This window comes from Nerophis ophidion, linkage group LG10 (genome assembly GCF_033978795.1).
Source record: "Nerophis ophidion isolate RoL-2023_Sa linkage group LG10, RoL_Noph_v1.0, whole genome shotgun sequence".
Taxonomy (NCBI): domain Eukaryota; kingdom Metazoa; phylum Chordata; class Actinopteri; order Syngnathiformes; family Syngnathidae; genus Nerophis; species Nerophis ophidion.
In genome coordinates this window covers 12,503,275-12,526,672 of record NC_084620.1, presented here as the reverse complement: position 1 = coordinate 12,526,672, position 23,398 = coordinate 12,503,275, and the positions used below count along the sequence as shown (strand labels likewise).

At 43.1% G+C, this 23,398-nt stretch overlaps 1 protein-coding gene across 2 annotated transcripts in view; it reads left to right on the top strand.

Moving 5' to 3' along the window:
* The window catches only part of adam19a (ADAM metallopeptidase domain 19a), a 128,185-nt gene that overhangs the window by 57,281 nt on the left and 47,506 nt on the right, over positions 1–23,398 (top strand). For both annotated transcript variants that reach the window (XM_061912414.1, XM_061912415.1), the window contains 2 exons: positions 2,353–2,429; positions 13,847–13,928. In XM_061912414.1, coding sequence (XP_061768398.1) covers positions 2,353–2,429; positions 13,847–13,928 — 159 coding nt within the window. The remainder of the gene's footprint in view (positions 1–2,352; positions 2,430–13,846; positions 13,929–23,398) is intronic.

Sequence of the window (23,398 nt, the reverse complement as noted above, 5' to 3'; positions counted from 1 at the left end):
AATTCTTCCGTTTGTCCCTATATTTAAATCATTGAGTGATCTGCTGTTTCCTCGCTTCCCTGCTCCCTGTAAGTTTAGTGTAGATCATAAATCATGCATCTCACCTGGAAAGTAGATGGCTGAAGAGATAATCCGAAAAGTTGAGACACTTTGACACGCCAAAAAGAACCAATTAAAAAGGATTTCAAAGTCTTCTTCAATCTGCTTCACATATACATGTATAATATTACTGTTTTACAAAATATAGGTGATGCGTTGGCTGTGGGGATTCTCCATTATCCACCTACCCTGTTACACTCATAAAACTACTGTAGTGGTTTGCATTACTATTGTATTGTTTTTAAAACCATATTTCTTATCTAACAGTTTGTTTTTATTTTTAAAAGGCATGTTTAAAGGTGAAATGTGTGCTGGTTTAAGAGGGCCAAGCATGGATTAAATTGAGTTCACTGGAGAAGAAGGAGAAAAAAATCTATTATTGTCACATGTACATCAAATGTAGTCCCTGAACTATCCTCTCTTGAGGAGCAGTGGGCAGCCATCGTGTAGCGCCCAGGGACTGTATGTGGCTTGACGTGGTTCGGCCTCTTGCTCAGTTCAGGTTACAATCTTGGCAGTGGAACGCGTGTGCTCGTAGGTTGAGGTACCACTGTATATTTTATTATAATATATATAATATAGTGTGATATATTAGTATATATTTCAGTATATACTAATCATAATTAGTGCAGTGGTTTCTTTAGGAACATTTTTATTTGGGCCATTTATATATTGCTGGGGGTATGCTTTGCCTGTTACGGCGTGGCAAAGTTGGTAGAGTGGCTGTGCCAGCAATCTGAGGGTTATTGGTTCAATCCCCACCTTCTACCATCCTAGTCACGTCCGTTGTGTCCTTGAGCAAGACACTTCAACCTTGCTCCTGATGGGTCCTGGTGAGCGCCTTGAGTGGCAGCTCCCGCCGTCAGTGTGTGTGTGAATGGGTGAATGTGGAAATACTGTTAAAGCGCTTTGGGCTCCTTAAAAAGGGGTAGAAAAGCGCTATACAAGTACAACCCATTTACCATTTATTTTTATTTTAACACAAGCATAACCCAAAAAGTTGCTATGAATTAAGCAGTGATCATGATCTATAGCCACATTGCTAACTTGTAGGAGGTCTGACCGTACACTTCACTTTGCTGTACTTTTCAATGTAAATGCACTTGTGCACTTAAAGGACAAAGAGAAAGTACGGATGTGCACCAATTGAGACAACTGAAGGTCTGAAAAATGCCCTTAAAGGGAATGTTTTATTTAATTGTTATATAGTCAGTAGCCCTGGGGCTACATATAATTTACGTATGAGCTGCGGTTTAGCCTGGAAGAACATGTTGGTCTGCTGTGATTACAGGATATGTAAAACACAAGGAGGAAACAATAAGGAAAAACATTGCCATTTGTGTTTCGTTAATGACAGTGTCCTGTTTCTCTGTGATAACAACTCTTTTCCTGGCATGTAGATTAGACATAATGAATGACCTCAGTGGGCGGGCTGCACTTTAGCAGAGCCCACGCTGGCCGCTTGAACATGCATCTATATTCAACACCTGCCACACTGCATTGTCGTTTTAACTCCTGTCATTGTCTGTTTGGGTCAACAAAAGCTCTCCATCCTTGTAAATCTCCCCAATTCTATTTTTAATCTCCTCACTCTTTGAGAAGATTTGGCATCGTCATGAAATCCCAATGACATTCGAAAATCACCAGTCACTCTCCCGTCTTAACCGTTTACTTACTTACTGTCGTGGTGGTTACTGTCGTGGTGGTTTGTGAAGTAAACACTGATTGATTGATTGATTGATTTATATATATCACACGCGGGCGTGTGGGGTGAAACTTAACATGGGTAGCTCGGCTCAAATGACTCTCAGCATAAATACGGGCTGGAAGGCGGAAAAAAAGAGGATTTTTTAAAGGTAAATGTGCTGAAAATGTTTCATCACAACCTCCATAAAGTATGCACAATCAGGCACATGAAAAAATATGAGGAAATAACCTAAAAATGGATGCAGAAACGTAGGATGTTTGGTCTGTTTTTTATGTACAGTATAGAATATATAAAAGGAAATATTCAATTCAGATGGGTGAAAGACTGGGATAAGGCAATGTAAAACACAAGTATGAAGCACTTTACATGCTTTATGTGCCTTTTCCTGCAACAGAACCACCTTTGTGCTTTGTTTGGTACATTTGATCATATTTACTTATTGTGTAGACGGCCGTGTAAGGCTTTGACAGCAATTCATTCTGGTAACAAAGGGGTTGTTATGCCTCTATTTGATGATCTAACTCCCTCTCTTCTTAATCCAACAGGATGAGCATCCAATTAGAGGGGAAATTGTGCTCTCCTCCAGCGACCTCCAACTGGTGCTACAAGTAGAACGTAACCAGTGAGTACTGCCCTTCTTTTTGCTTCCATTTCAGAAATTAATCTCTTTTCTGGCTTCACTCCCTGCTTTGCTGTGCTTTCTTTTGCCTTAAACCAGTGCATCTCAATGAATTTCTGTTACGCCCCTCCTAGGTAGAAGAAAATACTTTCCGCCCCTCCACTGTGACCATAAATAGCTTAATTTGTCTATCCATTTCTTATGACTATACCTCTGTATAACATTGTAAGTTTATTAACATCAAAGGAAACAACGCACCCGCCTTTCCTCATTTCCCACCGTGGTTACAGTAAAGACAAGTGCTACATGTGCTTTGTCATATTCTGGTACAGAGGGGAAAAAAATCATGTTTCCGAGGTAACATTATTGTATCCACTCAGCATCCGTTGCACTGGTCGCCTAGGTGGGGTCCCCACATCTGCGGTCCCCTCCAGGATTTGTTACTGCACCCAAAGGGTTGAGTTTTGTCTTGCCCTGATGTGGGATCTGAGCCGAGGATGTCGTTGTGTCTTGTGCAGCCCTTTGAGACACTTGTGATTAAGGACTTGTGACAGTCTTAAGCCGTCGTCCCTCGGGTTCAGCAGATCACCATGGAAGGACATGCTTTTGAGCAGGTTTGACTCTTTTATCCATCCATCCATCATCTTCCGCTTATCCGAGGTCGGGTCGCGGGGGCAGCAGCCTAAGCAGGGAAGCCCAGACTTCCCTATCTCCAGCCACTTCGTCTAGCTCTTCCCGGGGGATCCCGAGGCGTTCCCAGGCCAGCCGGGAGACATAGTCTTTCCAACGTGTCCTGGGTCTTCCCCGTGGCCTCCTACCAGCTGGACGTGCCCTAAACACATCCCTAGGGAGGCGTTCGGGTGGCATCCTGACCAGATGCCCGAACCACCTCATCTGGCTCCTCTCGATGTGGAGGAGCAGCGGCTTTACGTTGAGCTCCTCCCGGATGGCAGAGCTTCTCACCCTATCTCTAAGGGAGAGCCCCGCCACCCGGCGGAGGAAACTCATTTCGGCCGCTTGTACCCGTGATTTTATCCTTTCGGTCATGACCCAAAGCTCATGACCATAGGTGAGGATGGGAACGTAGATCGACCGGTAAATTGAGAGCTTTGCCTTCCGGCTCAGCTCCTTCTTCACCACAACGGATCGATACAACGTCCGCATTACTGAAGACGCCGCACCGATCCGCCTGTCGATCTCACGATCCACTCTTCCCCCACTCGTGAACAAGACTCCTAGGTACTTGAACTCCTCCACTTGGGGCAGGGTCTCCTCCCCAACCCGGAGATGGCACTCCACCCTTTTCCGGGCGAGAACCATGTACTCGGACTTGGAGGTGCTGATTCTCATTCCAGTCGCTTCACACTCGGCTGCGAACCGATCCAGTGAGAGCTGAAGATCCCGGCCAGATGAAGCCATCAGGACTACATCATCTGCAAAAAGCAGAGACCTAATCCCGTGGTCACCAAACCGGAACCCCTCAACGCCTTGACTGCGCCTAGAAATTCTGTCCATAAAAGTTATGAACAGAATCGGTGACAAAGGACAGCCTTGGCGGAGTCCAACCTTCACTGGAAACGTGTCCGACTTACTGCCAGCAATGCGGACCAAGCTCTGACACTGATCATACAGGGAGCGGACTGCCACAATAAGACATTCCGATACCCCATACTCTCTGAGCACTCCCCACAGGACTTCCCGAGGGACACGGTCGAATGCCTTCTCCAAGTCCACAAAGCACATGTAGACTGGTTGGGCAAACTCCCATGCACCCTCAAGAACCCTGCCGAGAGTATAGAGCTGGTCCACAGTTCCACGACCAGGACGAAAACCACACTGTTCCTCCTGAATCCGAGGTTCGACTATCCAGCGAAGCCTCCTCTCCAGTACACCTGAATAAACCTTACCGGGAAGGCTGAGGAGTGTGATCCCACGATAGTTGGAACACACCCTCCGGTCCCCCTTCTTAAAGAGAGGGACCACCACCCCGGTCTGCCAATCCAGAGGTACCGCCCCCGATGTCCACGCGATGCTGCAGAGTCTTGTCAACCAAGACAGCCCCACAGCATCCAGAGCCTTAAGGAACTCCGGGCGGATCTCATCCACCCCCGGGGCCTTGCCGCCGAGGAGCTTTTTAACTACCTCAGCGACCTCAGCCCCAGAAATAGGAGAGTCCACTACAGATTCCCCAGGCACCGCTTCCTCAAAGAAAGACGTGTTGGTGGGATTGAGGAGGTCTTCGAAGTATTCCCTCCACCGATCCACAACATCCGCAGTCGAAGTCAGCAGAACACCATCCGCACCATACACGGTGTTGATAGTGCACTGCTTCCCCTTCCTGAGGCGCCGTATGGTGGTCCAGAATCGCTTCGAAGCCGTCCGGAAGTCGTTTTCCATGGCTTCCCCGAACTCTTCCCATGTCCGAGTTTTTGCCTCCGCGACCGCTAAAGCTGCACACCGCTTGGCCCGTCGGTACCCGTCCACTGCCTCCGGAGTCCTATGAGCCAAAAGAACCCGATAGGACTCCTTCTTCAGCTTGACGGCATCCCTCACTGCTGGTGTCCACCAACGGGTTCTGGGATTACCGCCACGACAGGCACCAACAACCTTGCGGCCACAGCTCCAATCAGCCGCCTCGACAATAGAGGTTCGGAACATGGTCCACTCGGACTCAATGTCCCGCACCTCCCTCGTGACATGTTCAAAGTTCTCCCGGAGGTGTGAATTGAAACTCTCTCTGACAGGAGACTCTGCCAGACGTTCCCAGCAGACCCTCTCAATGCGCTTGGGCCTGCCAGGTCTGTCCGGCATCCTGCCCCACCATCGCAGCCAACTCACCACCAGGTGGTGATCGGTAGAAAGCTCCGCCCCTCTCTTCACCCGAGTGTCCAAAACATAAGGCCGCAAATCCGATGACACAACTACAAAGTCGATCATGGAGCTGCGGCCTAGGGTGTCCTGGTGCCAAGTGCACATATGGACACCCTTATGTTGGAACATGGTGTTTGTTATGGGCAATCCGTGACGAGCACAAAAGTCCAATAACAAAACACCACTCGGGTTTAGATCCGGGCGACCATTCTTCCCAATCACGCCTCTCCAGGTTTCACTGTCGTTGCCAACATGAGCGTTGAAGTCTCCCAGTAGGACAAGGGAATCACCCGGAGGAGCACTTTCCAGTACTCCCTCGAGTGTACCCAAAAAGGGTGGGTATTCTGAACTGCTGTTTGGTGCGTAAGCACAAACAACAGTCAGGATCCGTCCCCCCACCCGAAGGCGAAGGGAAGCTACCCTCTCGTCCACTGGGTTGAACTCAAACGTACAGGCTTTGAGCCGGGGGGCAACCAGAATTGCCACCCCAGCCCGTCGCCTCTCACTGCCGGCAACGCCAGAGTGGAAGAGGGTCCAGTCCCTCTCGAGAGAACTGGTTCCAGAGCCCTTGCTGTGCGTCGAGGTGAGTCCGACTATATCCAGCCGGAACTTCTCTACCTCGCGCACTAGCTCAGGCTCCTTCCCCCCCAGTGAGGTGACGTTCCACGTCCCAAGAGCTAGCTTCTGTAGCCGAGGATCGGACCGCCAAGTGCCCTGCCTTCGGCTGCCGCCCAGCTCACAATGCACCCGACCTCTATGGCCCCTCCTATGAGTGGTGAGCCCATTGGAGGGATGACCCACGTTGCCTCTTCGGGCTGTGCCCGGCCGGGCCCCATGGGAACAGGCCCGACCACCAGGCGCTCGCCATCGTGCCCCAACTCCGGGCCTGGCTCCAGAGCGGGGCCCCGGTGACCCACGTCCGGGCGAGGGAAATCTGGGTTCATTTCGTTGTAATTCCATTGAAGTCTTTGAGCTGCTCTTTGTCTGATCACTCACCTAGGACCTGTTTGTCTTGGGAGACCCTACCAGGGGGCATGAAAACCCCCAGACAACATAGCTCCTAGGATCATTGGGACACGCAAACTCCTCTACCACGGTAAGGTAGCAGCTCAGAGAGGAGTGCCTGGAAACAGATTGACTCTTTTATTCTTTCAATAATTGCGTCTTTTGCCGGGTTGCTTTTCAGCCTTTCCGTCCGCTGCTCGCTCCTCGCTCTTCTTCAGTCGGCCGCGTCGTTGTCGTGCGCTCCGTCTCTCCTTTCCGTCTCTCTCCGATCGCTCTTCATCCGCTCCTGCAGGCTCTCCAACTCCTCTTGATCTCTCCTCCTTCTCCCCTTTTATACAGCAGGAGATGAGTTAACTGTGTGCAGGTGTGTATGCCACGCACCTGATTCAAATTGTGGCGGCGTCGCTCGCGGAAAGCCCCGCCTCTCTGCTCCGCCGCATCCTCCGCCTTCTTGCCGTCATCTTGGGCAGGGTAGCGTGCCGCGCCCTGCCCCGCCGTCGGCCCGTTTGCTCCGCCTCTCCACAGGACTATATGAATAAACTTTGATTGATTGATCGATTTCACCGCTCCCCCCCAGGGGGGCCCACCCCACTATTTGAGAAGGACTGCCTTAAACAAAAACATTAATTCTTAAGCAGACATTTTGTGGCCATGCAGACAGCTCCTTAAAACACTAGTTTGACCTTAAATTAACAGCTTAAGAATCACTTGGTGCTACATTATGAATGAGAACATTTCATGCATTACTTACAGTTGTATTTCTCTGGCACACAAGATAAAATAAATGAATGAAAGGGGTGTAAGAAGTGTGTTTTGTCAGGGAATGCGGAGGATTCCAGTTGCTTGGAAACAGATTGATGTGTTGGAGTAAAAGGAGACAGACGCTTGGGAAGGTCGGAAGCCCTGAGACAAAGTTGGCATTGAGTGAAGAATGAATGAGATGTCGTGGAGACGAGAGCTGCTGGTCATTAGTCAGCTCGGCCACTCGGCTCAGTCTGTCTACTTCCAGCACAAGTTTGGACCAGGGAATGTAGGTCACAGTAATGAAGGAGGGACTTACTTGGAATGTTATTCTATCTATTGGGCCCCCTCTCTGCTCCTGTGGGCCAGAAGCAGCCATGCTTGTTCATCAACGTTGGACTTATATGGTATGATGATAAAATGTGTCATCACTTCTAGGCTCTTGAATGGCGGCCAGAAAAGCACACATGTTGCAAAATGTTTGAATAGTTTGCACGTGAGTCAAGGTCTGAGATTTGTGTAACTGCTAGCTAGGTCTAAGACACATGAGGATAAAAGCTGGCTAGTGTTACAAATCATCTTAGGCACCCAAACAAACATGTATCAACTCTTTATTTTGTTAGCTACAATTCCAAGGCGCTGGAAGGAGTATAAGGACACTAAGGCTTTTCTGTCCATGGCTCAAACCTGTGGAACTCCATGAGTCCTAAACTCAGACTGTATCATTTTAGATATTAACTTTGCATATTTAAAAGGTCAGTCTTGTAGCCGTAACTGATTCAATGTGAAATGTTTAATGCCTTTCTTTTATTGCTTGTTACCTTATGTTTATGTGCAATTGTTGTTTTTGTAAAGGCCCTTTAATTTAGGCATGGATATACTGTAAGTGCCGTAGCAATCAATTAATCAATCAAACTTTATTTATAAAGCACTTTACATGCACAGGTGTGTTGCAAAGTTGATGCAGTTTTACTGCTTGTAACAGGAATTTTCAATGAGAGAAAAAGCGGCCCAGCAACAACAAAATGGCGCATGCGCAGAGCGCAGCTGACTCCGGGGCGAATTGGGTGGCCCGAAGGCGGACCCGCCCTGGAGTCAGATCCGCTCTAACCATCAAAGTCAGGTGCTATGAGGCTTACAACACAAAATACTAAAAAAAAAATTCATTCTTAAAGAAGTTTTTTTCATATATTTTTTTTCAAATAATATAATTAAAAGTTAATGGTTCCTTACTTTAGATTTACTGTGTGCACACAACTCCACAAAGACTTGCTGATTATTGGATAACCAACACGTTATATATATTGTATATTATAATAATATGTAATATACAGGATGTCCTCAGTTTACGAACATGCTCTCATAAATTAATTAAAAACTAAGAGCCAGCAGAGGGAAGGGGAATCATGCCCAAGCCCTGCATGCGTTTGCACATACAAGCTCTGTCCCAATTCAGGGTCTACATCCTTCGAAGGCTGAATTTGAAGGCCACTTACATAAATCCGCTGCGCAAAGGCTGTCCCAATTCATTCAAATTCGAAGGTTCCTCCAAATGCACCCTCCTTTTCCCTGTATTCGGAGGATGTACCGCAACTATCCTTTGTGGCCTCCCATATCCAAAGATGCTTTATGCGCCTTTGTTCAACCCGGATATTTTTGACGGTGGCGGAAAATACAAGCAGCAGCACCGGCAGCGAATACACTTTCAAATGTAAGTATCCTCCTCAGGTTAGACTGTCCCCTTTAACAACAGGTGATGCATCCTTCGGAGGTGCGTCCGAAGGTCCAGCCTTCTGAGGTTGCGTAGGCCGGATCCTCCGAAGGATGCAGACCCTTAATTGGGACACAGCTACAGTCTGGCACTTTTGGCATGCTACTGTGATCCGTACCCGGGCACAGCACGCTTCCCTTTCCTTGGCACTACTCCATGTACATGGAGCAGCATGCGCGCAACGTAGCAATTGCTCCTTGCGAGTTAAAAATGATCACGGACACAATTCATAATAGAAATAAACTATGAATCAAGTCTCAAGATCATCCAAAAGTCAAACCATGGCACGCTCTGTCACCGTGACAAAATTGAAAATAATAATCTGACCCCAGTCTGGAAACAATCCACAAAGTCAGGGAGATAACGTTTTAGTGATGGAACAAGTAAACGGGCTGTGGCTTGAATGCTCAGTTTGCACGCAGGTCTAGTGTGAGAATGCGTTTACTCTTTTGTAGTTGCAACTGATGCAGTCACTCAACTGTGTCGTGCCAGCTGGCGGTATCCTCCCATTTTTGAATACATCGTAGACATAAAGTATGAAGCTGTTTTTCCTCTGTATACTTAGCACTTAAAGGGTAACTGCACTTTTTGGGGGAATTTTAGATATTGTTCACATTCCTAATAACAGACAAGATGTCAAAAGGTTGTTTTTATTTGCATTCTACTTTGTAAAAATCGTATCGTTGTTGGTGGATGGCAATGCGGCGAATGGGAGCAATCCATTCTCCCGCTAAATCACTTTAAAAAATGCATCCAAAAAACGCCAATAATACTTCATTTATGTTCCGTAACCTGTATAATAACAAAGTTGTAGTGACATTGTTATTGTAAGAGCAAAAAATAAGTCAATCAAAGTTTATTTATATAGCTCTTAATCACGACTGCCTCTGAAGGGTTTGAATTTGTAAACATGAAAAAAAAAGTTAGACTTCTTTAAACACTTATTTCTTGTGTTGTTTTAAGCTAGCTTAACGATTAGCTTGTCTTCTCTTGGCTTGCTCTTACTGTGTAAAACATGTTTAACCTTGTCCTCCAGTGATATTTAAGCTTCTGAGAGATGTAGTTTATTTGCCACAATGGAGGTGATTATACTGTATTTACTAAGCTGTTAACCGCCTCTGTCAGTCAAGTGACCAAAAATAAATTACGTATCAGTCAGAGGTGATCAGCTTTGAAAGGCATTCATTGGCAAGACCAGATCACGTATTTTTTCAGAAAGTTGTGGTGCTAAGAAAATAATCGATTTCAATGAATTCAGTTACCATTGTTTCAATAAAAGCGGTTATGATACACGGCATGAGCATTTTTGATACAAAAAAGGGTTTTAACTGAATTTGACCAAATAATATTAAAAAAAATATTTAAGCCTAACACAAGCGATGATGGCAAAAAATGTTTAACATGCATAGGTTACCGATACGTCAGCGGACAACGCCAGAGACCAAATAAGAACGTTCTCCTCGTTGTGATGTCACAACGTTGCCAGACCGCAAAACTCTGCCAACAGAGGCATCCAAAACTGTGTGCAAGCTCACGCCCAAATGCATAAACCTTATTATTTGATGCTTTGGTATTGTTTAACACGAGTATCCAGAAGAAAACACAAAATTCTTCGTATGTCCCGTTTAATGAAAACAACACCAATATTAGTATGACAAATTTGTTTCAAAAATGTGATGGATGTGTCTTAAAACATCTTTATGTGGAGCAATGGAGAGTCACGCAAGGTCAAAATTGGACATTACACAGCAATAACATTGAGAATTAACGCTCAAAAATAAAACGATACAATACCTGGTGAAGGCGATTTTGTTTCCAAACACACACCTATTTCATTGAAATTAATGACATAACAAGGTGTATCTTTCAGTGTTACATACAACTTTCTGCATCCTCCACATGGGTTTCCGCTAATCAAAAATCAAAGTTCCCCTAGTAGAGCTAATATACAGTACACAGTGTCTCTATTTGGCCAATATCTTATCCATGCTCATTCAACAAGAGGGTGTTCTATGTGTGAGGAAGTGAGCGCCACCAGGCAGATTGAATCCTATTCTACAAAACATCACTGATGAGGCATGTCCTAGATAATGTGCTGACTTCAGCTTCATGTTTTGGCACCCAACACAACAAGGTGGGAGTTTGGAGTCCCGCAAAAGTCTGGATAACCTCTGGAGAAGCATCAGTCTGTGTTATTACGACGTATAGACAGTTTGTTTGAACTCGGCTGTGATTGAAATCAAATAAGAGCTTTGTTCTTATCAGAGTCTCTTCCTGCTCCGGATGATAGCTGAGATGATGACTGGCAGCTCAGAGCCAACAGCGCTGAGAAAAGAAAGAAATTGTTGAGTATAGGCGGGTCTGGGAGGGATTGAGCAGCATTAAATCAATAGTCTGCCGCAGGCTAGAAATACACAGGAAATGGAATGAAGAGGGGAGGAAGTTGAAGACAGAGAGCAACGGCTGTTTGGCCTGTTGTGCTTAAGTGCTTCCTGTCAAATTCAGGAAGTACTGTAGCTGACTTCATGCACACTATGAGAGGTCTTGTTTATTGTCTCCCTAAAGACAAGCGGGCTTCTTCGCTCTCAGTGTGACCTTCAGGGTCTGAGACAGTGAGACGGGCCGTGAGCGATCTGTGGTCCTGCAGGGCGTCTTTCATTTGGCTTCACCCTCCTCCTGAAGGCCAGAATATCTAGCCAGATATCTATTGAAGTACAATTTTCTTACATCTACTTACATATATCAATATAATATTAATACATATGCATATATAAATGTGATATACAAATAAATAAATATTTTTTATAAATAAACGCGTATTTGTAAATATATTTTTGAGATTTTAAAATACACACAAATAAAATGTATATATTTTAAAATGTGACATACAAATAAATCAATAATTTTTATAACTAAACATGTATTTCTATATATATTTTTGAGATTTTAATATAAATATGCTTTATTTTGTAAATGTATTTATATTGAATTTGCATATGTGGATCGCTTTTTTGCTTTTGTGTCGATGAGACATTCCTACCACAAACTAGATGCACAAATAAATGTGACCTACACACTCCCCTGAACAACCAGCAGAGGGCACTGCAGCGAAAGCGGTCTGGGTCACAGACATGGTCAGACACTGGCGAGCCAATCAGGGGCACACTAGGGAGGGTCATGTTACGCCATGACTTTTGGGATGATTCGACACACATTGCACTGATAAGAGATCAGTATCTACATCGGGACACGGTCATCAAATGGCATTGATACAATAGAATAAGCAGCGAGCACGGTCTTTCTTGGATAAATTAGCATTAGCTAACACAACACTAACTTTAGCTAACTCAGGCCCGTTTTGCGTTCTCTCTGTAAAGACTTGGATTGTTTTTGTGCAGAGAACTCTGGGCATTTTGCATATAATGCATATAATGCTCTGTGACCCAGACTGCTGTGGCTGCAGTGCCCTCTGCTGGTTATACAGGGAACTGTGTAGGTCACATTTATTTGTGCATCTGGTTTGTGGTAGGAATGTCTCATCGACACAAAAGCAAAAAAGCGATCGACATATGCAAATTCATACCAAAATCATATTTTTACAGTGTTAATTATCATGTTATTTCATGATTTACCTTATCAAGCATGATTGATTCTTGATGGGTTTTAGGCTTTTTATGCAGGTTTTTTTGTGATATGAAATACAGTATGTGCCGCAACACACGTGGGACATACAGTGAGGCTCATGGCTGCTGAGGTACTGAATGTACAGATGTCTAAAAGATGTATGGATTCTAGCATGCTATGATCAATATTTTTCACTTCTCGTCTATTCAATTATTAAAAAATCCTTGTTTTTTGTCTAGTTTTGCTCATATTGCTACACTGTTAATATTACGTTATATCTATATTAGTGCTGTCAAATGATATTTTTTAATCAGATTGATCACAATTTTTTCATTTAGATGAACCATGATAATCAGGTTATTACTGGCTTCCATAACTCGAATTGACTTAAAAAAAAGAGTGCAGTATATGACCAAAATTGCAATTTTATTTTTAGAATGTCTCACAGGAAAATAATTCAAATGGTTTACTTAAATGCAGGTCAGTTATTTGCTCTAAATTAGGTAACAGTTTTATCCAAAGGCTTGTCAAAGTATTTTGAAGTGAAATTTACCAGCAAGCGCAATGATAAATGAGAACAAGCATTCAGTATAGGTACACTAATATATCGGAACATTGTTTTTGTGACACCACTCGTGCGTCTGCTCTGCTGTGTGTAATTGTTGTCGATCGTTGGAGCGCATCTGCTTGTTCTGTTTTTCCAGATGTCACTGAGAGAAGGCCGGGATTTCTACATAATTACATCAACTACAGCCAACCCATTGATTTTCTGCCTCTTTTTTCCCCCACAAGCCTGCCTGTGAACATTATATGTTTGTTTTTTATGTGGATAAGAAAAGTGATGATTCGATGTTGCTACAGGAAAAACATGCCTCACCACTCTTTGTTGCCTTTGGCTGGATAAAATAAAACCGATTTAATTAAGCCTTTTATTTGCTTTCCTCACTCTAACCTCTCGATAAGAATGCTATAGCAATCCTTCTTATTGCTGACTTTAATTAAAGCCAGCTAGGTGTAATCTGTAGCGATTAGAATTGACTGGTGCTAATGCACACAGCCTTTGATGGTTATAGAAGGATGTGTTTTCTCCTTAATGACTGCTTGCACAGGGAGGCTTTATTTAATATTCAGCATGTGACTGCGTGTCATTATGAATGAACCGGCCTGATGGTATTCCTGTTCAACACAGTGTGCATCTTCACAGACAAAAGAGTGTTTTGATGCTTTCTTGTTAGTCACTAACATGTGATGCACCCATGTGTCAAGGCAGCATTGCTACAACACTGCATGCATTCTGCTGTGTTTGAAGCTTGTGTTTTGACATTTGCAGCGCCTGTGTTGGCTTCAAACAAATTAAATCATAATCACTCATAACTGCTTATTTTTTTCCCTCTTTTTTTTTACCCAGTGAGCTTTTTGGTGCAGACTTCACAGAAACCTACTACACAGACGATGGAAAGCCAGTGACTGTGACCAATCACAATTACACTGTAAGTACAAAGCAAATGCAAATGTAGCACAATGCTGTATTTTTTACTTGCAATAGAATGATAAAACATTTGAGGGAAAAATAGGTATTTGATTTTGTAAGTTTGCCCCTTTACAAAGCTATAAAGATTCAATAGTTTTTTATAGTAGGTTTATTGAAACAAGGCCTAGGGTGATGAATAATAAGTGCAAGGAACTTGATACATTTTGTGGCATTGACAAATTGCCATGTGTGTATGTTTTTCTTTGCCTCTATGACAAAAACAGGGTTCACTCTGTCTATCAGTCCACCCCACGCATGGGTGTATTTGTTCAATAGCTGAATAAAATGAACAGAGTGAACACTTGTGCAAAAAAAAAGTATGTATATATCACAATCTTTTTTTTCCTAATCATCATTTTTTATATTATTTTTAATCTGCCAGTTTTAAACTATCTGTACTAAAACTATAGGAAAGTTCATTATTTAACATATGAAGCAAACATAACCCAATTAAATAAGATGAACATGGAAAATATTTAAAATATTTACTCAACAATAAAACAAATGTAGAAACATTTAGCACAATGCTGTATTTTTAATTGCAATAGTAGAATGATAAAACATATTTTGGGTAAAAATAGATATTTGATGATTCTGTAAGTTTACTCCCTTACAAAGTGTTAAGTTTTCGCAAGAATGAGGACTCAGTTGCAGACGGGGAATGATTGACGCAGGCTTTTATTCAGCAGTTTTTAAGAACTCTCTTCAGACAGAGTGAATAAACAAATTGTGACAATCTGGGTGCATGATTTGGGGGTCATTTTCCCGAGATACAGACAGACTTTGGACACAGTGTCCAGGTAGGAAATGATTTATTTACCAATAAATCAGGCGGTAACAAACAAGCGTGCTCATAGCACGGAAGGCAAAAGCTAAGGGGGCTAGCGTGGGAACTAGCAAGCAAAAGGAGTTTTGCGTGGAAGCTAGTATGTAAAGACCATGAATCAAAACCACAGTCAACTGTTGCGTGAAGCAAATTACGAAGCCAGACTGAGTGTGGAAAGAAACGGGAATAAATAGCACTCTGATTAGTGCCTAGCAGCAGGTGAGCATCCGAGACACTAATCAGAGGCAGCTGCAACCAATCAGCAACCAAGGAGACACAAAACTGGGGAACTAAGGGAGTCCAAAAACCAAATAGAACATGATCCGGGCAGGTGATCATAACACAAATGGCTATAAACTTTAGACTAGATACACGAGAGTAACTATCAAAAGAAACGTAGCACAGGGCGCAAAACAATGAACAGAAAATCACTCCCGAGGGAGGATAAATGGCGATAGAAAAATGTACACTGATCTTCAAACAAAAAACAACAATCTATGATTAGCTACACCAAAAGAAAATCGTTGACGAAGAGGAAGAGACAAAAGGCTATGTACAGAAACTACACTATAAAGAGCTAAGAAAACTACAAATTAAAGCGCTCTAAGAAGAGGGAAAACAGAAGGCAGACCACTATGAAATTAGCTCAAACAAAAACTTTAGCAAGTCAAAATCACTCTTCTTCAGAAGGTACAAAGAAATCAAGGAACAAAGCGAGGTACAAACCCTGTTGCCATATGAGTTGGGACATTTTGTTAGATGTAAATATAAACGTAATACAATGATTTGCAAATCCTTTTCAACCCATATTCAATTGAATGTACTACAAGGACACTATATTTGATGTTCAAACTCATAATTATTTTTTTTTTTTTGCAAATAATAATTAACTTAGAATTTCATGGCTGCAACACGTGCCAAAGTAGTTGGGAAAGGGCATGTTCACCACTGTCTTACATCACCTTTTCTTTTAAAAACACTCAATAAACATTAGGGAGCTGAGGAAACTAATTGTTGAAGCTTTGAAAGTGGAATTCCTTCCCATTCTTGTTTTTTTTTTCCGCTGTCGTATTTTACCCTTCATAATGCGCCACACATTTTCGATGGGAGACAGGTCTGGATTGCAGGCGGGCCAGGAAAGTACCCCCACTCTTTTTTACGAAGCCACGCTGTTGTAACACATGCTGAATGTGGCTTTGCATTGTCTTACTGTAATAAGCAGGGGCGTCCATGAAAAAGACGGCGCCTAGATGGCAGCATATGTTGTTCCAAAATCTGTAAGTACCTTTCAGCATTAATGGTGCCTTCACAGATGTGTAAGTTACCCATGCCTTGGGCACTAATGCACCCCCACACCACCACAGGCTTTTGAACTTTGTGTCGATAACAGTATGGATAGTTTGCTTTCCCTTTGGTCCGGATGACTTGATGTCGAATATTTCCAAAAACAATTTGAAATGTGGACTCGTCAGACCACAGAACACTTTTCCACTTTGCATTAGTCCATCTTAGATGATCTCACGACCAGAGAAGCCGGCGGCGGTTCTGTATGTTGTCAAGAAATGGCTTTCGTTTTGCATAGTAGAGCTTTTATTTGCACTTACAGCTGTAGCGACTAACTGTATTTAGTGACAGTGGTTTTCTGAAGTGTTCCTGAGCCCATGTGGTGATATCCTTTAGAGATTGATGTCGGGTTTTGATACAGTGCCATCTGAGGGATCGAAGGTCACGGTCATTCAACGTTGGTTTCCGGCCATGCCGCTTACGTGGAGTGATTTTCTCCAGATTTTCTGAACCTTCTAATGATATTATGGAACATAGATGTTGAAATCCCTAAATTTCTTGCAATTGTACTTTGAGAAACGTTGTTCTTAAACTGTTTGACTATTTGCTCACGCAGTTGTGGACAAAGGGGTGTACCTCGCCCCATCCTTTCTTGTAAAAGACTTAGCATTTTTTTGGGAAGCTGTTTTTATACCCAATCATGGCACCCACCTGTTCCCCATTAGCCTGCACACCTGTGGGATGTTCCAAATAAGTATTTGATGAGCAACCCTCAACTTTATCAGTATTTATTGCCACCTTTTCCAACTTCTTTGTCACGTGTTGCTGGCATCAAATTCTAAAGTTAGTGATTATTTGGGGTCACGATTCGATAATATATCGATTTTTTTCGATTCAACGCGATTCTCGATTCAAAAACGATAATTTTCCGATTCAAAACGATTCTGTATTCATTCAATACATAGGATTTCAGCAGGATCTACCCCAGTCTGCTGACATGCTAGCAGAGTATTACATTTTTAAAAAAAAGCTTTTATAATTATAAAGGACCATGTTTTATCAACTGATTGCAATAATGTAAATTTGTTTTAACTATTAAACGAACAAAAAATATGACTTATTTTATCTTTGTGAAAACATTGGACACAGTGTGTTGTCAAGCTTATGAGATGCGATGCAAGTGTAAGCCACTGTGACACTATTGTTCTTTTTTTTATTTTTATAAATGTCTAATGATAATGTCAATGAGGGATTTTTAATCACTACCATGCTGAAATTATAACTAATATTGATACTGTTGTTGATAATATTAATTTTTGTTTCATTACTTTTGGTTTGTTCTGTGTCTTGTTTGTGTCTCCTCTCAATTACTCTGTTTATTGCAGTTCTGAGTGTTGCTGGGTCAGGCTTGGTTTTGGAATTGGATTGCATTGTTATGGTATTGCTGTGTAATGTTTTGTTGGATTGATTAAAAAAATTTAAATAAGACATTTAAAAAAAGAGGGAATCGATTCTGAATCGCACAACGTGAGAATCGCGATTCGTATTCGAAACTATTTTTTCCCCACACCCCTAGTAACAAGTATAAAACAATAATGCAAAATTAATCAATCAAAGTTGATGTATATAGCCCTTAATCAAAAAAGCCTCAAAGGACTGCACAAACTGCACTTTTGGGGGGATTTTGCCAATCATTTACAATATTATAGGAGACAAGATGACAAGTTATTTTTTATTTTTTCGCTTTCCAACATTTCAAAATCAGCTCGTTCTAGGTGGCTAGCAATGCAGCTAACAGGAGCAATCAATTTGACCTCTAAATCCCTTTGAAATGCATTCAAAAACTGTCAACAATACTTCATTTACACTTTGAAAATTCACTCAAAAAGTGTCAACAATACTGTATTTACGTTTCACAACCAATATAATACCCAAGCTGTAGCGTCATTGTTATTGTAAAAGTGAACACTCAAGAACTCTTTTTCTATCATTGTAACACATCGGTATTAGACCTAAAAGGTAACTACGACAGGAGATGAGCTAGCTTCTACAACAACACTCAACGCGTTTGAGTTTGTAATGCACAACACAATGCGACAGAACACCAATCTGTACTGACTGAAAAACATCAAAAATAGTCGTCTTTGTTGTCTGTTACCAAGTCTGCAATGATTTCAAAACACACTCGTGTTTGATTCCGGAAGTAGGAACAGACATGTTGCCAAATATTAGACGTGCACTGCTACGGAAACAGAAATCAATGCGTGGAAGAAGTGTTTAAAATGATCAAAATACGGTTAATATTGAACATTTTACATTTTGTTATGAACGTGAGCGTAAGTAGATTATAGATAGACTTGCAGTGTGTATATAAAACGTTGCTGTTTTTTTTTTAAGTTGTTTTAGAGATCTCTGAAGGCTACAATGGTGGCTCCGATTAGCCGCATCTTTCAAGTGTTTTTTATCATCTATAAAATCGTTAAAAAAACAAATAAAAAAAGACGTATGTTCTTGTCTCTCATAATGACTGTGAACGATTAGCAAAATTAAAAAAAAAGTGCAGTGCCCATTTAAGGGCAAACCCCAAATGATTTAAATCAGAGCCCATCCAACCACCCATTTTCTACCGCTTGTCCTTTTTGGGTTCACAGGGGGTGCTGGAGCCTATCTCAGCTGCATTCGGGTGGATTATATGAATATTTTATAGCTATTGTTGCACCATCATCCGCATTTTTCTCTGGTTATAATTGTGATCAAAATATCAATCATTAAATATTCTTGAACATGTTAGTTGTCATTAATGGTATAAAGACAGCACGGTGGAAACAGGGGTTAGTGTGTGTGCCTCACAATACAAAGGTCCTGAGTTGTCCTGAGTTCTATCCCGGGCTCGGGATCTTTCTGTGTGGAGTTTTCATGTTCTCCCCATGACCGCGTGGGTTCCCTTCGGGTACTCTGGCTTCCTTCCACCTCCTAAGACATGCACATGAAGATAGGTTGATTGGCAACACTAAATTGGCCCTAGTGTGTGAATGTGAGTGTGAATGTTGTCTGTCTATCAGTGTTGGCCCTGTGATGAGGTGGTGACTTGTCCAGGGTGTGCGCCACTTTCCGCCCAAATGCAGCTGAGATTGGCTCCAGCACCCCCCGCGACCCCAAAAGGGACAAGCAGTAGAAAATGGATGGATGGATTATTGGTATAATACAGAGAGAGATGTCCGATAATATCGGACTGCCGATATTATCGGCCGATATCCATCCATTCATCCATCTTCTTCCGCTTATCCGAAGTCTGGTCGCTGGGGCAGCATCCTAAGCAGGGAAGCCCAGACTTTCCTCTCCCCAGCCACTTCGTCCAGCTCTTCCCGGGGGATCCCTAGGCGTTCCTAGGCCAGCCGGGCGACATAGTCTTCCCAACGTGTCCTGGGTCTTCCCCGTGGCCTCCTACCAGTTGGACGTGCCCTAAACACCTCCCGAGGGAGGCGTTCGGGTGGCATCTTGACCATATGCCCAAACCACCTCATCAGGCTCCTCTCGATGTGGAGGAGCAGCAGCTTTACTTTGAGTTCCTCCCGGATGACAGAGCCTCTCACCCTATCTCCAAGGGTGAGGAAACTCATTTTAGCCGCTTGTACCCGCGATCTTATCCTTTCGGTCATGACCCAGAGCTCATGACCATAGGTGAGGATGGGAACGTAGATCGACCGGTAAATTGAGAGCTTTGTCTTACGGCTCAGCTTTTTCTTCACCACAACGGATTGGTACAACGTCCGCATTACTGAAGACGCCGCACCGATCCGCCTGTCGATCTCACCATCAGCTCTTCCCCCACTCGTGAACAAGACTCCTGGGTACTTGAACTCCTCCACTTGGGGCAGTGTCTCCTCCCCAACCCGGATATGGCATTCCACCCTTTTCCGGGAGAGAACCATGGACTCGGACTTGGAGGTGCTGATTCCCATTCCGGTCGCTTCACACTCGGCTGCTAACTGATTCAGTGAGAGCTGAAGCTCTCGGCCAGATGAAGCCATCAGGACCACATCATCTGCAAAAAGCAGAGACCTAATACTGCGGCCACCAAACTAGAACCCCTCAATGCCTTGACTACGCCTAGAAATTCTGTCCATAAAAGTTATGAACAGAATCGGTGACAAAGTACAGCCTTGGCGTAATCCAACCCTCACTGGAAACGTGTACGACTTACTGCCGGCAATGCGGACCAAGCTCTGACACTGATCGTACAGGGAGCGGACCGCCACAATAAGACAGTCCGATACCCCATACTCTCTGAGCACTCCCCACAGGACTTCCCGAGGGACACGGTCGAATGCCTTCTCCAAGTCCACAAAGCACATGTAGACTGGTTGGGCAAACTCCCATGCACCCTCAAGAACCCTTCCGAGAGTATAGAGCTGTTCCACGACCAGGACGAAAACCACACTGTTCCTTCTGAATCCGAGGTTCGACTATCCGGCATAGCCTCCTCTCCAGTACACCTGAATAAACATTACCGGGAAGGCTGAGGAGTGTTATTCCACGATAGTTTGAACACACCCTCTGGTCCCCCTTAAAGAGAGGGACCACCACCTCAGTCTGCCAATCGAGAGGTACCGCCCCCGATGTCCACTCGATGCTGCAGAGTCGGCCGATAAATGCTTTAAAATGTGATATCAGAAATTATTGGTATTTGTTTTCCAAAGTAAAATTCATGACTTTTTAAAACGCCGCTGTATGGAGTGGTACACGGACGTAGGGAGAAATACAGAACGCCAATAAACCTTAAAGGCACTGCCTTTGCATGCCGGCCCAATCACATAATATCTACGGCTTTTCACACACACAAGTTAATGCAAGACATACTTGGTCAACAGCCATAGAGGTCACACTGAGGGTGGCCGTATAAACAACATTAACACTGTTTCAAATATGCGCCACACTGTGACCCCACACCAAACAAGAATGACAAACACATTTTGAGAGAACATCCGCACCGTAACACAACATAAACACAACAGACCAAATACCCAGACCCCCTTGCAGCACTAACTATTCGGGGATGCTACAATATAACCCCCCCCCCCCCCCCCCCCCACACACACACACACCTCAACCCCATCCCACCCCAATCTCCTCATGCTCTCTCAGAGCGAGCATGTCCCAAATTCCAAGCTGCTGCTTTGAGGCATGTTAAAAAAAATAATGCGCTTTGTGACTTCTATAATAAATATGGCAGTGCCATGTTGGCATTTTTTTCCATAACTTGAGTTGATTTATTTTGGAAAACTTTGTTACATTGTTTAATGCATCCAGCGGGGCATCACAAAAAAATTAGGCATAATAATGTGTTAATTCCACGAATGTATATATCGGTATCGGTTGATATCGGAATCGGTAATTAAGAGTTGGACACTATCGGATATCGACAAAGAAGCCATTATCGGACATCTCTAGTATAATACAATACTGCCCCTGTAACTACTTAGAATTGGATCAATACTTGATCGCCCATTCCTACTGTGATGTAGCCAAACAGATGAATAACTGCTTATTATATTTTAGTAGAAGTGCAGAAGAAACCATGTTACAACAGAACATAACCAATGATTGACTGTAAAATTTTCAAGTGGATAAATAATCCATCCATCCATTTCCTACCGCTTATTACCTTTTGGGGTCGCGGGGGGCGCTGGCGCCTATCTCAGCTACAATCGGGCGGAAGGTGGGGTACACCCTGGACAAGTCGCCACCTCATCGCAGGGCCAACACAGATAGACAGACAACATTCACACTCACATTCACACACTAGGGCCAATTTAGTGTTGCCAATCAACCTACTGTATCCCCAGGTGCATGTCTTTAAAAGTGGGAGGAAACTGGAGTACCCGGAGGGAACCCACGCATTCACGGGGAGAACATGCAAACTCCACACAGAATAGTAAATTTGATCAAATAATACAACCGGAAATGACATGTTACTGTGTATGTCAGCAGCCTTTCTAACCCATTTTGAAATGGTCTATTATCATTTATATGCCTAATAATGTATTGTGGTATATATCGTTATTGTAGGAGGCTGCAATACATAATGCGATATAGATTTTAGGCCGTATCGCCCATCCCTATGGTGAATCCGTGTGCACACATTTGGGATCCGTTTAAATATTGTACTAAGTGCACTGAACCTCACACAGGCCATTCTCTACGCTTTTAAAATTCATTCTTTGAAAATGTCTTGGCACAGGAACAACATGGCTCCCTCTCACAGGGTTCATTAGCATAAAGAGCGGAGCCGCAAAAACCAATCACGAGCAAGTTCCGTGGGGGCGGGTGGAAATAACAAAACATGCACACAGAGTCATGCAGTCAAAAGTGAGGAGTATAAAGTTAAAATATTTGTCAGTTTTGCATCCTGCATCATCCTATGCATACGAAGATGATTTTCCACTTGCATTGCAGAAGATTCAATTTCTGCATTTTCTTTTCCCTTTGACTTGTGCCTCCACTAAACTGATTTGGCTGAGAGGGTTATTAAATTACCATTTGTGAGCTTTGTCTTCCAAAAGGAATTATTGTTGGGGGTGATTTTATAATGCAGGCCACCTCAGGTAAAACGGTGGATGCCTCCTCTGGGGATGGGACCTACTCCTCCACCTCCTACTTCCCCTCCTAGCCCCCCGCTGCATTTGTAATTAGGCAACATAAATATGTTATTTACAATTTACATGTTTGTACACAGAAGATACAAGGTGAAAGTCTGTTTTATTTAGTGTAGCTTTTTAATTGGCATATTTTTATATTTGATACAATTGTTACTTTTTAGTGCCTCTGCCTATATATATATATATATATATATATATATATATATATATATATATATATATATATATATATATATATATATATATATATATGATATCCTTTACACACTGATGTCTGTTTTTGATGCAGTACCACCTGAGGGATCAACGGTCGGTAATATCATCGCTTACGTCTAGTGATTTCTCCAGATTCTCTGAACCTTTTGATGATTTTACGGACCGTAGATGGTAAAATCCCTAAATTCCTTGCAACAGCTCGATGAGAAATGTTGTTCTAAAACTGTTTGACAATTTCCTTACAAATTGGTTGACCCTCGCCCCATCCTTGTTCGTGATTACTTAGCATTTCATGGAAGCTGCTTTTATACTCAATCATGGCACCCACCTGTTCCCAATTAGCCTGCACACCTGTGGGATGTTCCAAATAAGTGTTTGATGAGCATTCCTCAACTTTATCAGTATTTATTGCCACCTTTTCCAACGTCTTTGTCACGTGTTGCT